The 12,168-nt window shown below is 40.6% G+C and overlaps 1 protein-coding gene across 2 annotated transcripts in view; it reads left to right on the top strand.

Annotated features, from left to right (window-relative positions):
• Window positions 1–12,168, top strand: part of LOC122556076 (very long-chain specific acyl-CoA dehydrogenase, mitochondrial-like) — a 74,495-nt gene that overhangs the window by 36,441 nt on the left and 25,886 nt on the right. For both annotated transcript variants that reach the window (XM_043702506.1, XM_043702505.1), the window contains exons 7-10: window positions 1,089–1,212; window positions 2,394–2,519; window positions 5,613–5,811; window positions 10,341–10,445. In XM_043702506.1, the coding sequence (XP_043558441.1) occupies window positions 1,089–1,212; window positions 2,394–2,519; window positions 5,613–5,811; window positions 10,341–10,445 (554 nt within the window). The remainder of the gene's footprint in view (window positions 1–1,088; window positions 1,213–2,393; window positions 2,520–5,612; window positions 5,812–10,340; window positions 10,446–12,168) is intronic.

Below are 12,168 nucleotides of genomic sequence, written 5' to 3' on the forward strand. Positions count from 1 at the left end.
TCTGAAACATGTCACATAGATGGTGGAATTTGATTTCGATATAAAATGAATCCAGAATTAAGAGTCTAATGATGACCACAAAACCATTGCCAAATTGTTGGAAAAATCCATCAGGTTCACAGATGTCTTTCAGGGAGGGAAACTGCCATCCTTGTCTAGTCTGATCGATATATGACTCCAAAACGACAGCAATGTGGTTGACTCCTAACTGTCCTTGCCTTACCAGCAATGCTTTCATCCCATGAATGAATAATAAAACAAGTATATTAAAGGCTGGATGACTTTACATAGGTGATGTACACTCTGAAAGGTGTATTCTAGACATGGCTCATTATGTATCATTCATAATTTGATCTGATGTCGGAATTAACCCTCAAAAACTTTATGGCCACAGAATTTGTGGTTCATTTTATCAGTGAAAGAAATGCATATCCCTTTAAGGATGAAGCAGAATAGTTGCAGTATTGATGAGATCTGGGGAAGTTCCAATGCTCCAGAAGTGTGTAATAGTACAAGTTCAAACGTGAATGTTGTCCAGACCTTACTATTTGTGCGCATGGACTGCTTCAGTAAATAGGGAACTGTAAGGGCACTTGCACTACAGCAGTAATGTCCATACCTCCCAGCAAGTAATCCTGGGTTCCAATCCTACTCTGCTGCAATGGTGTGTAATAACATCACTGAACCAGGTTGGTTAGAAAATGGAAAGAAAGAGCTGGGTCTCTTTAATTTGGTGATTTATTAACCTGGTGGTGTTTTGTTTTAAACAGCTGGGTTCCTTCCTGAAATGCAAATTAAGAGAAAATTAAGGGAAACATGTAGAGAAAAGAAATCCCCTTTACTTTTCCTCCTCAGTACCAAACTGGCTAAATTTTATGTTTTCAGATTAACCCTTCTGTGAATTTTGTCTGTGAGAGTGTGAGTTTCATGTCATTTGGGGAGAATGTATGTGATTGACTTCAACTAGAAGGGACTGACAAAAGGAAACTCAACACTAAAGGACGTTTGGATTTTCGCCAGATCCCAAATAGGTGCCAAGCCACAAAAATTCTTTTGTCCTACTTATTCTTTTGATTATCCATTTGTAGGTAAAACAATAGCTGCCTTCTGCCTCACTGAAACAGCTAGTGGGTCTGATGCAGCCTCTATAAAAACAACTGCTGTGGAGAAGGGTGAAAACTACATTCTGAATGGGGGCAAGCTCTGGATTAGGTGAGTGTCAACTGTATTCTCAAGATTAGGGTTTCAAGTGTAAAATGAATTGACAATTCTCTTGTTTCCTGGATGCACTATGCGGCAGATGTTAAGTCTGGAAAAGTAGTAGTACCTACCAAAATGAATGAAGGAAAATCTTGAAGCAGTCTCCTTCTTCATTAAGCAGTACAGTGGCACAGTGGTTAGCACTGCTGCCTCACAGCACCGGGTTCAATTACTGCCTCAGGCAACTGTCTATGTGGAGTTTGTGCATTCTCCCTGTGTCTGCGTGGGTTTCCTCCGGGTGCTCCGGTTTCCTCCCACAGTCCAAAAATGTGCAGGTTGGGTGAATTGGCCATGCTAAATTGCCCGTAGTGTTAGGTGAAGGGGTAAATGTAGGAAAATGGGTCTGGGTGGGTTGCTCTTTGGAGGGTCGGTGTGGACTTGTTGGGCTGAAGGGCCTGTTTCCACACTGTAAGTATTCTAATCTAATCTAAATGCACCAACAACATAGTTACCAATAGGAAATAAAAACCAAAAGAACTGTGAATGCTGAAAGTCAGAAAAAAGACCCAGAAATTTGCTGGAAAAGCTCAGCAAGTTTGGCAGCATCTGTGGAGAGAAATCAGTTAACATTTCGGGTCTAGTGATGTTCCTCAGATGCTCCCAGACCTGCCGAGCTTTTCCAGCAATTTTTGACTTTGTAGCTACTGATAGGCCTGTTGTTGGATAAAACCCACAGTGGAGGGTCCTCATTCCAGTGCAACAAGCATTTCATTGCACCGTCAGATGGTGTGATCAACTTCACACTATAGAATGTGTTCTGTTTCATTGCTGCGAGAGAGGGAGTGGGGTTACTTTTTAACCTTAACAACAGTGATCCACTGTTAGTTAGTATTGAACCTCTTATGAGCTCTGACACAGGGTTGAAGCTGGGATGGGCACTGTGGGATGTCAGACATGTTTCCGATAGGAAGTCCATTCCAAAGAGAAACATTCAGGTTGCTCAATCTAGCGTGAATTTCAATCTTGTTGTTTTTGGTTATTTTTAGGCTATATATTCATAAAATCCATTTGCCTAACTGAATGTTGCTCCTCACTGAAGGTTTAAGCTGTTGATAACTACATTTTTAAGCAGTGAGAAGAGAACTAATTGCATGGACATTTGGTTCAGTTATTTATTTTTGCATTTCTTTCAGTAATGGGGGCACAGCAGAAATCTTCACTGTGTTTGCAAAAACTACTGTCAAGGACAAACACACTGGAAAGGAGAAGGACAAAATCACTGCATTTATAGTGGAAAGAAAATTTGGAGGAGTGTCTCAGTTAAGTGAAAAAAGTGTTGAGTTTTTTTGTCTCAATTTTTGGGTAAGCATTTTTAAGGAAGTGCCTCTTTGGCAAAGTATCTACTTTTCTTCCAGTTTATTATTATCTCTGTTGTCAGAAATGCTTACAATTGTAAGCATAATAATAAGTGATCATATTATTAGATCACTTATAGTTTTCCTGAAATTTTGTGGGAGCTTTTACAATCTGTTTCTCAATCTATTTGACTATTGGTCTTGGTTTTCCTCCAAATCTTTTCTTAACTTTTATTAGAGATAGGGAGCTGGATATTATAAGCCCTTTCACACACACTCGCTCACTCGCACAAACGAGAGGGTGAGCAGGTGCCAAAATTGATAACTTGCCCGCTATATATTTATATAATACACATCAATAATTAAGGGTCAGCATAGCTTGTTGGAATCTCAGTCGACCTGAACAATAGTATCCAGATGATAATATAGGTGGCTGGGATAGCCAGGCAGGAATGGACAGCCAATTACTTTTAGTTTTTAAAATAGCAGCTGAGGGAGAATGCTATTTTCAGGGAGTGCCCTTTGTAATAAGGGCAGGCCAGCCAGCAATGCCCATGAGTGAATTAAAAAACATATCAAGGGAAGCCCCTAAGGATAGTGCCCCGTTTCCTTCTTACCCATCTGCTACTACCTGTCAACGGTGTCGAAGGCCTTTGTAAGGTCAAAGAAGGCCATGCAGCTGTTGCGCAGTGAAAATCATGTCCATTGTGCCCTTCTGTGGCTGAAAGCCACACTGTGATTCCTGGAGAACTTCCTCAGCCACAGGCAGGAGATGGTTGAGAAGGATCTTGGTGATGACTTTTTCACCTTCGACAGCAAGGAGAGTCCCATGTGGTTATCACAGTCAGACTTGTTCCCTTTTGAAAATGTTCATGACTCTGGCATCTCTGAGCTCTCTCGTGATGCTCTCCTCCTTCCAGATATGCAGATGAGGGCATGTAGCTGCAGCAGGATCTCTTTGCCTCCACACTGCAAAGCCTCAGCAAGGATACCGTCTGCTCCAGCAGCCTTGTTGTTCTGAAACTGGCAGACGGCCTTCTCTACTTTGTGCAGACGGAGATGTTGCTAGCTCGTGGTGTATAGCATGCTGTGGGATGCGTTCAAGGATGCTTGGATCTACGACAGAACTCTGGTTGAGGAGGTGTCATTTTCACTGTCCAACAGCTGCATAAGAAATGTAGAGTAAGGAGCCTACACCTACCTGTCCTCAACCCAGCCACTGCATCCCTCTCACCCCAACAACCTAAGGTTGCTCAGGTCCCCAACCAATACCCCATATGTAACTCACTCCAGGTTCTCTGCTGAACTCTATGGATCTGCCTGCAGCGCCAGTAGCAGCCACCACTGAGTTCCTGGCATTTCCAGCTTAGTTGGAGCTGCTGGCCAAACAGATTGGCTGGCTACACCCAAGATTAGGACTTCCTCCCTGCAAAAGCCTATGTAATACTCTGTAGGATATAAATAGGATGCTTTCCTTGGTTGGAGAGTCTAGAACCACTGGACACATTTCAAAAATAAAGGGAATGAGGATAAATTATATATTTCAGATGACTATGAGGCTTTGGAATTCTCTATAATGGATGACTGTGGAAGCTCCGCCTTTCAGTATGTTTAAGGGTAGAGTTGAAAGATTTCTGATTACCAGTGGTGTAAAAGATTATAGGGATATGGTGAGTGAAAAGCATTGACATATTCAATCAGCCATGATCATGTGAGGCTTTTAAGAGTGCATTGGAAGATTATTTGGCCAAAGTATATGATCAGCTGAAGGGCCTCTTTCTGTGCCATAATATTTCTGTAGTTCTGTGTTGAATGGGGACCAGACTCAACAGGCTGCATGTGTGATGTATTATATCCTGTTCCTATGTTTAAGGTGCTATATATTGTTGTTTGTTTGAATGGAAGATTTATTAAATGCGTCACTGATCAAAACATCACTGACTTTTGATTTTTCATTAGTTGTCTTTTCTATAACAGGTGTTAGCAGACATTCAGTCTAAAGTTGGTATGAACAGTAATTGTTGGCTATAATTATTGTAACTGCTTTGTCAGTAAATATTCACATTCACAGGATTTTTTTTTAGATTTTTTTGAGCTGATTGTGTGGAGATTCTCAGTTTATATTGTATCCTACAAAATAGCTCCTGCTTTTCATTCTCAGCCTGTTTGATACATAAAAGATACTGGTGTGCATTTTTATCTTTGAAGATAATATTTTCCTTCTTCTCTTAGAATGATCTCCCTGTGCCTTTCATTGTTTCCAGTTGAGAGGACAAATGCCTACATAGTTCCTTGACTCATAATTGTCATTGTCGGTGTATTTCCTTTCCTGTTGGATTTGTTGGAATTTTCCCTGGCACTCCCCTTGGTAATTGGTGTACCTGATATTGACAACTGCATTGTATAGAGAATTATGGACAAAAATAGCATTCTATCATTTTGTAAAGCAGCATGTGACTATCAGCTTCTGACTATCCCTGCCATTTGGAATGGAAAAAGCAAGAATATTGAGTTAACCGAACCCTGCAAAAGTGCAGACATAATCACAAAACAGAATTGACCAGAATTGTTATTTGCTGGCCTTCCAACGGATAGTGTAAGAACAGAGTTTGGGGGAAGGGAATAAAATATCATTTGCATACTTTATCATTTAAAAGTTTAATTGAATCCCTACAATATGGAAACAGGCCAGTTGGCACACTGACTCGCCAGAGCGCATCCCATCCCCATAATTCTACATTTCCCATGACTAACCCACCTAACCTGCACACTATGGGCAATTTAACACAGCCAATCCATCTAACCTGCACATCTTTGGATTGTGGGAGGAAACACACAAGACACTGGGAGAACCTGCAAACTCCACACGGACCATCACCCAAGGATGGAATTGAACCCAGGAGGGTCCCTGGGGCAGTAGTGCTGACCACTGAGCCAGCCTAATTATTATATGTGGAAGATCCAATCTTCTTTGTGGTCTACATGGATCTTGCTCACTTCCTGATCCATCAAGATGACACAGGTGCCTCAAGGTATTTTTTTTTTGCTTTGATTCAGTGGTCCTCCTGAAAAGAAGATGGGAATCAAGGCTTCCAACACAGCTGAGGTTTACTTTGACAATGTGAAGGTGCCAGCAGAAAATGTACTCGGTGGAGTTGGCAATGGGTTTAAAGTCGCCATGAACATACTGAACAATGGTCGATTCGGCATGGCTGCTGCCCTTTCAGGGACAATGATTGCTGCTATTTCCAAAGCAGTAAGCAAACATTTGGTTTATGTTACAATTCATTTGTGTGTAAATGTCTTAGATGAGATCCTGGATTTAAACATATGGATCACTGGTACCACAGATACTTACTGATCCTTGACTCCAGCATGATACCTTTCATTTTGTATGTGATATGCACAGCTCTATGCAGGTAAAATGTGAAAGTTGCCTGTTGCTTGACTCATAGAACTTTTACTACTCAACTGCTTGCAGAGATCAAAATTACCATATAACCTTTTCGTAGGGGAGTTTAGTGATAAAAGAGAACACCAAAGATCAAAAACAGTTTAGAGAGGGGAAGAAACATGATGCTGTTTGTAAGGTTCAAAGTTGGACTGCATTTTCAACATTGCCAAAATTGATGCTTGGCAAAATGGATTTCCTAGTAATATAGCTGCACTGAAACTTATATTTGATTTTTCTTAGCTGTAACACTTTCATGGTGTGCTTAGACTTTGAATCCTGTTTATCAGGGCTGGCTGGATTTTTGGCCTGTCAGTGTGGGTTCAATTCCTACATCAGCCAAGGTTACCACAAAGGATTCTCCTTCTCAACCTCTTACCCCTTTCCTGAGGCCTCATGACCCCCAGGTTAAACCACTCCTGATTGTCTTTCCTTAATGAGAGAGCAGTGTGAGAAACAAAAGCTCACTCACTTTAATAATTTCAGTCCGAGACAAATATCTGAATCTGCCATTTATTTATACACCTATAGGTGGGTGCCCTGTCTCATTACCAGGTAAGGTAATGACAAAATGCACACCAAATCCAACAAACTCTCGAAATTTATACAGTTTGAATCCCCATATTTTTCCTTATTCCATTGTTTGTTCCCTGCTTCGCTTACGTCACTCATTTCCTTAAGACTTATCCCACAACTTCTGTTTATCCTGTTTTGTCCGTGACAAACTCTTGTCTCTGACTCCCATAAGGGTGTTTGACGTCAGTCTATTATAGATTATTGATTAGGCATATCTTTTCTTCTATCAGCAGCTATTTCCATCCAGAGGCCACTTTGACCTCTTTAATTAGGGTTTGTTCCTGTGTCTCTGTACAAGCGAGGAGAACAGATGTTTTCCTGTTTGCCCATATATCCACCATTGTTCTGTATTCATGTCTCATGCTCACATATCCTTTCTTTTTGCTGAATATGTATTTTCTCATTCCTATTCTGTATCAGAATTTATACTTGCAGAAATAACATTAATTCATTTATATCCCACAGCAGCCCTCTGCTCCTCTGGATGCTGTCTTCCCCATTTATAATAAAATGAAGAACAAAAGAAATTTTAAGCTTTTGATAAGTTAATTTGCAGACCTGTGACCAAATGCAACATATAAAAAGACTTTGTAGAGATTTTGACCTATTCCTGCGTTACAATCGGGAAATAAAGTTAAGGGCATAAAAATATAGTGCCACCATTTCAAACACAAAGGGAGAGATTCTTGTCTTTGAGATGAATAGTTTGAGTCAGGGAAGTTCCTAGGAGAAGGTAAGGACTGCAGATCCTGGAGATCAGAGTCAAAAAGTATAGCTCTGGAAAAGCATAGCCAGTTAGGCAGCATCCAAGGAGCAGGAGAGTCAATGATTCAGCATAAGCTTTCACATTCCTGATGAAGAGCTTATGCTCAAAACATTGGCTCTCCTGCTCTTCGGATGCTGTCTGGCCGGCTGTGCTTTTCCAGCGCCACACTTATTGACTTAGGGAAGTTTCTAGCTCACTGCAACTGCTGAGGAGAAAGTGCTCTTTCAAAACCAAATATCACTTTGAGATAGGATTGGAGAGAGGGGGACTGGGATTTGAGAGAGGGGAAGGGTGTGGGGGATTGGAGAGGGGGGGATGGGGAATTGGATAGAGTTTGATTCGTGAGGTGGGGTGGGGGTGGGATTGGAGGGGTTGGTTGTATGAAGCTGATCAGAAACAGCCACTGCAAGTCTCCAAAGGCTGATTCAGACTCACTGGAAGGCCTGCCTTGGTTCTCTGAGTCTTTGTTAGACACTCCGTATGCCATCTCCATACCCCAAGTCATCTCATGACCCTTTCATTTTCGTTCACCCAATGTACACTATATCCAGAGCCAATGACCTGATAGGAACACTGGCATGTGTAAAAATAATTATAAAATGACACCCATTGATAATTCTGTGAAAAACTGCTATTTCTTGAACCCTATAGAATTATCAATCAAACAGACTATTAAAGTATCAATAATAGAAGCTAGGTATTTCATTATTTCTTTCTTCTATGCAAATTATCGCTAAGACATCTAAAGAGATTCCAGAAAGAACAACATATTAATAATGACAAAATGTCAAACAAGCAAAGTTATCAAGTCAGTTCAGCAGCCTTCCACTCTCATTAATCTTTTATAAGTCTGGGATCTCAGTCAAGCCTTATTATGTATAATATGTATAGGGTAAAGTGCTTTGACATTGGAATGGGGGCATGGAGGTGTTATGGGGAGTAGGTGGGTATATGAGTTAGGTTGGAAACACAATGAGAGTAAGACTGCTTGAACTTAGTTTACCCAAGGTTTCCAAATCCAGACCATGGTTCGTGACTATAATCATGGACAAACTGTCTTGTTCCATGAATAATGTGGGATTTAAGTGTATTTATATCAGTAATGGAGTCAGCCAGGTTCAGCATTTTCAGAAATAATATCTTTTTATTTCATATGAAAATATAATTATTGATTATCAGTGCAACTCTTGCAGTTCAATATATTGTTCCTAAGAAATGGTATGTATTTTAGATAAAACTTTTCCACAGTATAGTATACGGTTCTGAAAGTTCTTGCATACAGAATCATAAAGTCGCAGAACCCTTGAGGATTCCACTTATCATCCAACCAATCAGACAATGACAAAGACTCCTTTATGTAGTTTTCTGTCACTCAAGCTTTTAATAATGCTAATGTGTTATTCCCTACAGTAAGCTTTGATTTTCTGCAATAACATCCATTCCCAACACTTCCCTACAGCCACTATGGCACCTGCCTGTGCTGTGACAGAAGGTGTAAAGCTTGCATGTTTGCCTCCTCCTTTCTCACTATGCAAGGCCCAGACAAACCTTCCAGGTGAAACAGTGATTTACTTGCACATCATTTAATCTAGTTTACTGTATTCGGTGCTGACATTGTGGTCTCTTCTACACTGGGGAGATGAAACACAGACATGGTGACCGTTTTGGGGAATATTTCTACTCCATTTGTAAAAATGACCATGAACTTTCAGTTACCTGCCACTTCAACTCACCATTGTGTTCCCATATCTGAAGCCTACTGCAATGCTCCAGTGAAGCTCAGTGCAAGTTGGAGGACCAACACCTCATCCTCTACCTTGGTAACTTACAGCCCTCAGGACTCAACATTAATTTTAATGATTTCAAGTGTAAACACATTTCTCCATGTTTATTACACACCTCACACCCCAGGTGAATGGGTTGCTCTCAGCACAACCAACCCATTTTTAACTATTCACACTTCCCAATAGCAGATATTCAGCATTTATTTCCCTCCTGACTTATCAGCAATCCCTTTAGTTTATCTTGTCTCTCTTTCTCATGCTCTCTTTCTCTCTCTCACTCTTTCTCTCACTCTCTCTTGATCTTTCTCTTGCTGTCCCTCTCTGGGCACCTTCTCCACCTATTGAACTCACTCATTTCTCTCACCCCCTGTTATCAGCATAAATACCACCATTTCTCAGCTGCTTTCAGTTCTGATGAAGAGTCATACTGGTTTACAGCATGGAAACAGGCCCTTCAGCCAAACTTGTCCATACTGTCCAGATTTCACAATTGATCGAGTCCCATTCGCTTGTGTTTTGTCCCTATCCCCCTATTGCTACTCCGTCCTTGTACCAGTCCAAATGTTTCTTAAATGACAAAATTGTGCTCTTCTCCACAACTACCTCTGGCAGCCCATTCCAGACATCACCCTCTGGGTGAAAAAGTTGTCCCACTATATCTCTCCCCCTTGCCTTATACTCATGTCCTCTAGTCTTACACTCCCCTACCAAAGGGGAAAAGCTGTTGGCAATCTACCTTATCAATGCCTCTCATGATTTTATAGGCCTCTATAAGGTTAACCCTTGGTCTTCTCTAGGGAAACAAGTCCCAGCCTATCCAGCCTCTTCTTACAGCTCAAACAGAAATTAGTCACGGGACCTGAAGTAATGATTTTGTTTTTTTCCTGTCCGCAAACTCTTCTGAGGTTCTCCAGCACTTGGTTTTTGTTACAGCACCATCAGTTTGCTCAGTATCACTTCCCTCATGATTGCAATATTGCTAGGCTCCTCTCTCCCTGCCACCTCTTCATTTATATTAATTACTGGAATGATTTTTTTTGTATTTTCTGCATTAAACAAAAGCTGCAAAAAGTAGAATCATCAGGTTTGATTTGAACTGAACTAGAACAATAAACTCCACTTGAAATGCTCTGTTTCTTTTTAACTTCAGTGTTTATTCATTGTTTATCCAATACCCTTTATATTATCTTTTGTAACTGTTTTAATAGGTTGACCACGCTACTAATCGAACACAATTTGGCAGCAAGATTCACACATATGGCCTCATTCAAGAGAAAATTGCTACTATGGCTATGTTACAGTATGTAACTGAGGTATGATATTTCTCTCGCCAGTTCCTAGACTGCATACAAATGAGTCATCCAGACAGGAAAGTCCCACATTTAATCACCAATTCTGTTGAATTAGCAGATCTCAATTGGAACAGCAACAGTCACACCTGGTGTTAAAATCAGAAAGTTGAAGCACATTTGCTCTTGCTATTTAGAGATTTTATCCTGAAAAATGTTGCAAATATAATGGGAACAAAGGAATAACTTGACAGAGAAGAGACCCACCTCGTTTGCTGTCTACCATCCTGGTAGCTACTTAACATGATAATGAAGTAGCTAATTAATTACCATAATTAATCTCTGTTAGTTCATCTGGAAATGACTCAAAAGAAAGTACAAGTCAAATTTCCATGCTGCAGAGCTTTCAAAACCGTAAGTCATTTTGTTCTCCCAAGCAAGCAACACATAGATAAGTCATTGTATCAAATTAGTCATAGTAAATGCCAAATTAGCATGTTCTGAAAGAATCAATCTAGTTTTCATTTAAATGAATCAACCCTAGTACTATCTATCATTAAATGAATCAACCAGGGAACTGCTGTCTAAGTTCATCATTCACTCATTAAAATACCATTTGCTCAAATTAATTTTTAATGTGGTCCTTTAAAGTAGGTGGTATTAACTGCCTCTACTTGAAAAAGGTGGAACAGTTTTCCGTGGTTCACACTATGTAGTTCCTTTGGAGTTATAAAAAGAACAGTCATATCATTGCTCAATTTTTCTTCAGAGAAAATGCTTTATTTACACAATTAGATTAGATTTTTTTTTAGATCACATTACAGTGTGGAAACAGGCCCTTCGGCACAACAAGTCCACACCGACCCGCCACCCACCCATACCCCTACATTTACCCCTTACCTAACACTGCGGGCAATTTAGCATGGCCAATTCACCTGACCTGCACATCTTTGGATTGTGGGAGGAAACCAGAGCACCCGAGGAAACCCACGCAGACACGGGGAGAATGTGCAAACTCCACACAGTCAGTCGCCTGAGGCGGGAATTGAACCCGGATCTCTGGCGCTGTGAAGCAGCAGTGCTAACCACTGTGCCACCGTGCCGCCCATTATGTGGAACAATTGTCCACATAATCCAATCCATTCTGATTGCTGTCTTCAATATCTGCAAAGTCCCTTTCATACTCTGGTGACCAGACTGGTACACAATACAGACTACATATTTATGTCTGTTTCCGAGGATGTCATTGTAGACTTGAAACATCAACTGTTTCTCTCTCCACAGATGCTGCCAGAGCTGCAGAGTTTCTCTGGGTTTGTTTCAGAATACGTAGGATATTTCTGATACATGACAACAACTGATTTTGTTTTTGCTGTCACCAAATATTATTACAAGAGCTTCAACTATTGTCAGTGAGGATCCCAGATCTGTCTATTTACCACATTGTAACAACTCAGGAAACCCAGCTAAAAAGCAACATCATTCACTGTTGAACACAAAAATTGAGGCAGTTCTCATCCCTGGGTCTGCCTTAATCTTTTTAAAAATTAAATTAACAAGACATTACCTAACCAATCTATTCAGTGATATTATTGTACACCTCTGGAGCAGGTGGGACTTGAATGCAGGTTTCTTGGTTTAGGAGGTAGAGACACTACCTCAGCAACACAGCAGGACCTATAATCTGCTTTATAAAGGACTCAGGTGATGAATTCTAGCTGGATAGGCTATTGCTTGTTACCATGGG

This window comes from Chiloscyllium plagiosum, chromosome 13 (assembly GCF_004010195.1).
Source record: "Chiloscyllium plagiosum isolate BGI_BamShark_2017 chromosome 13, ASM401019v2, whole genome shotgun sequence".
NCBI classification, from domain to species: domain Eukaryota; kingdom Metazoa; phylum Chordata; class Chondrichthyes; order Orectolobiformes; family Hemiscylliidae; genus Chiloscyllium; species Chiloscyllium plagiosum.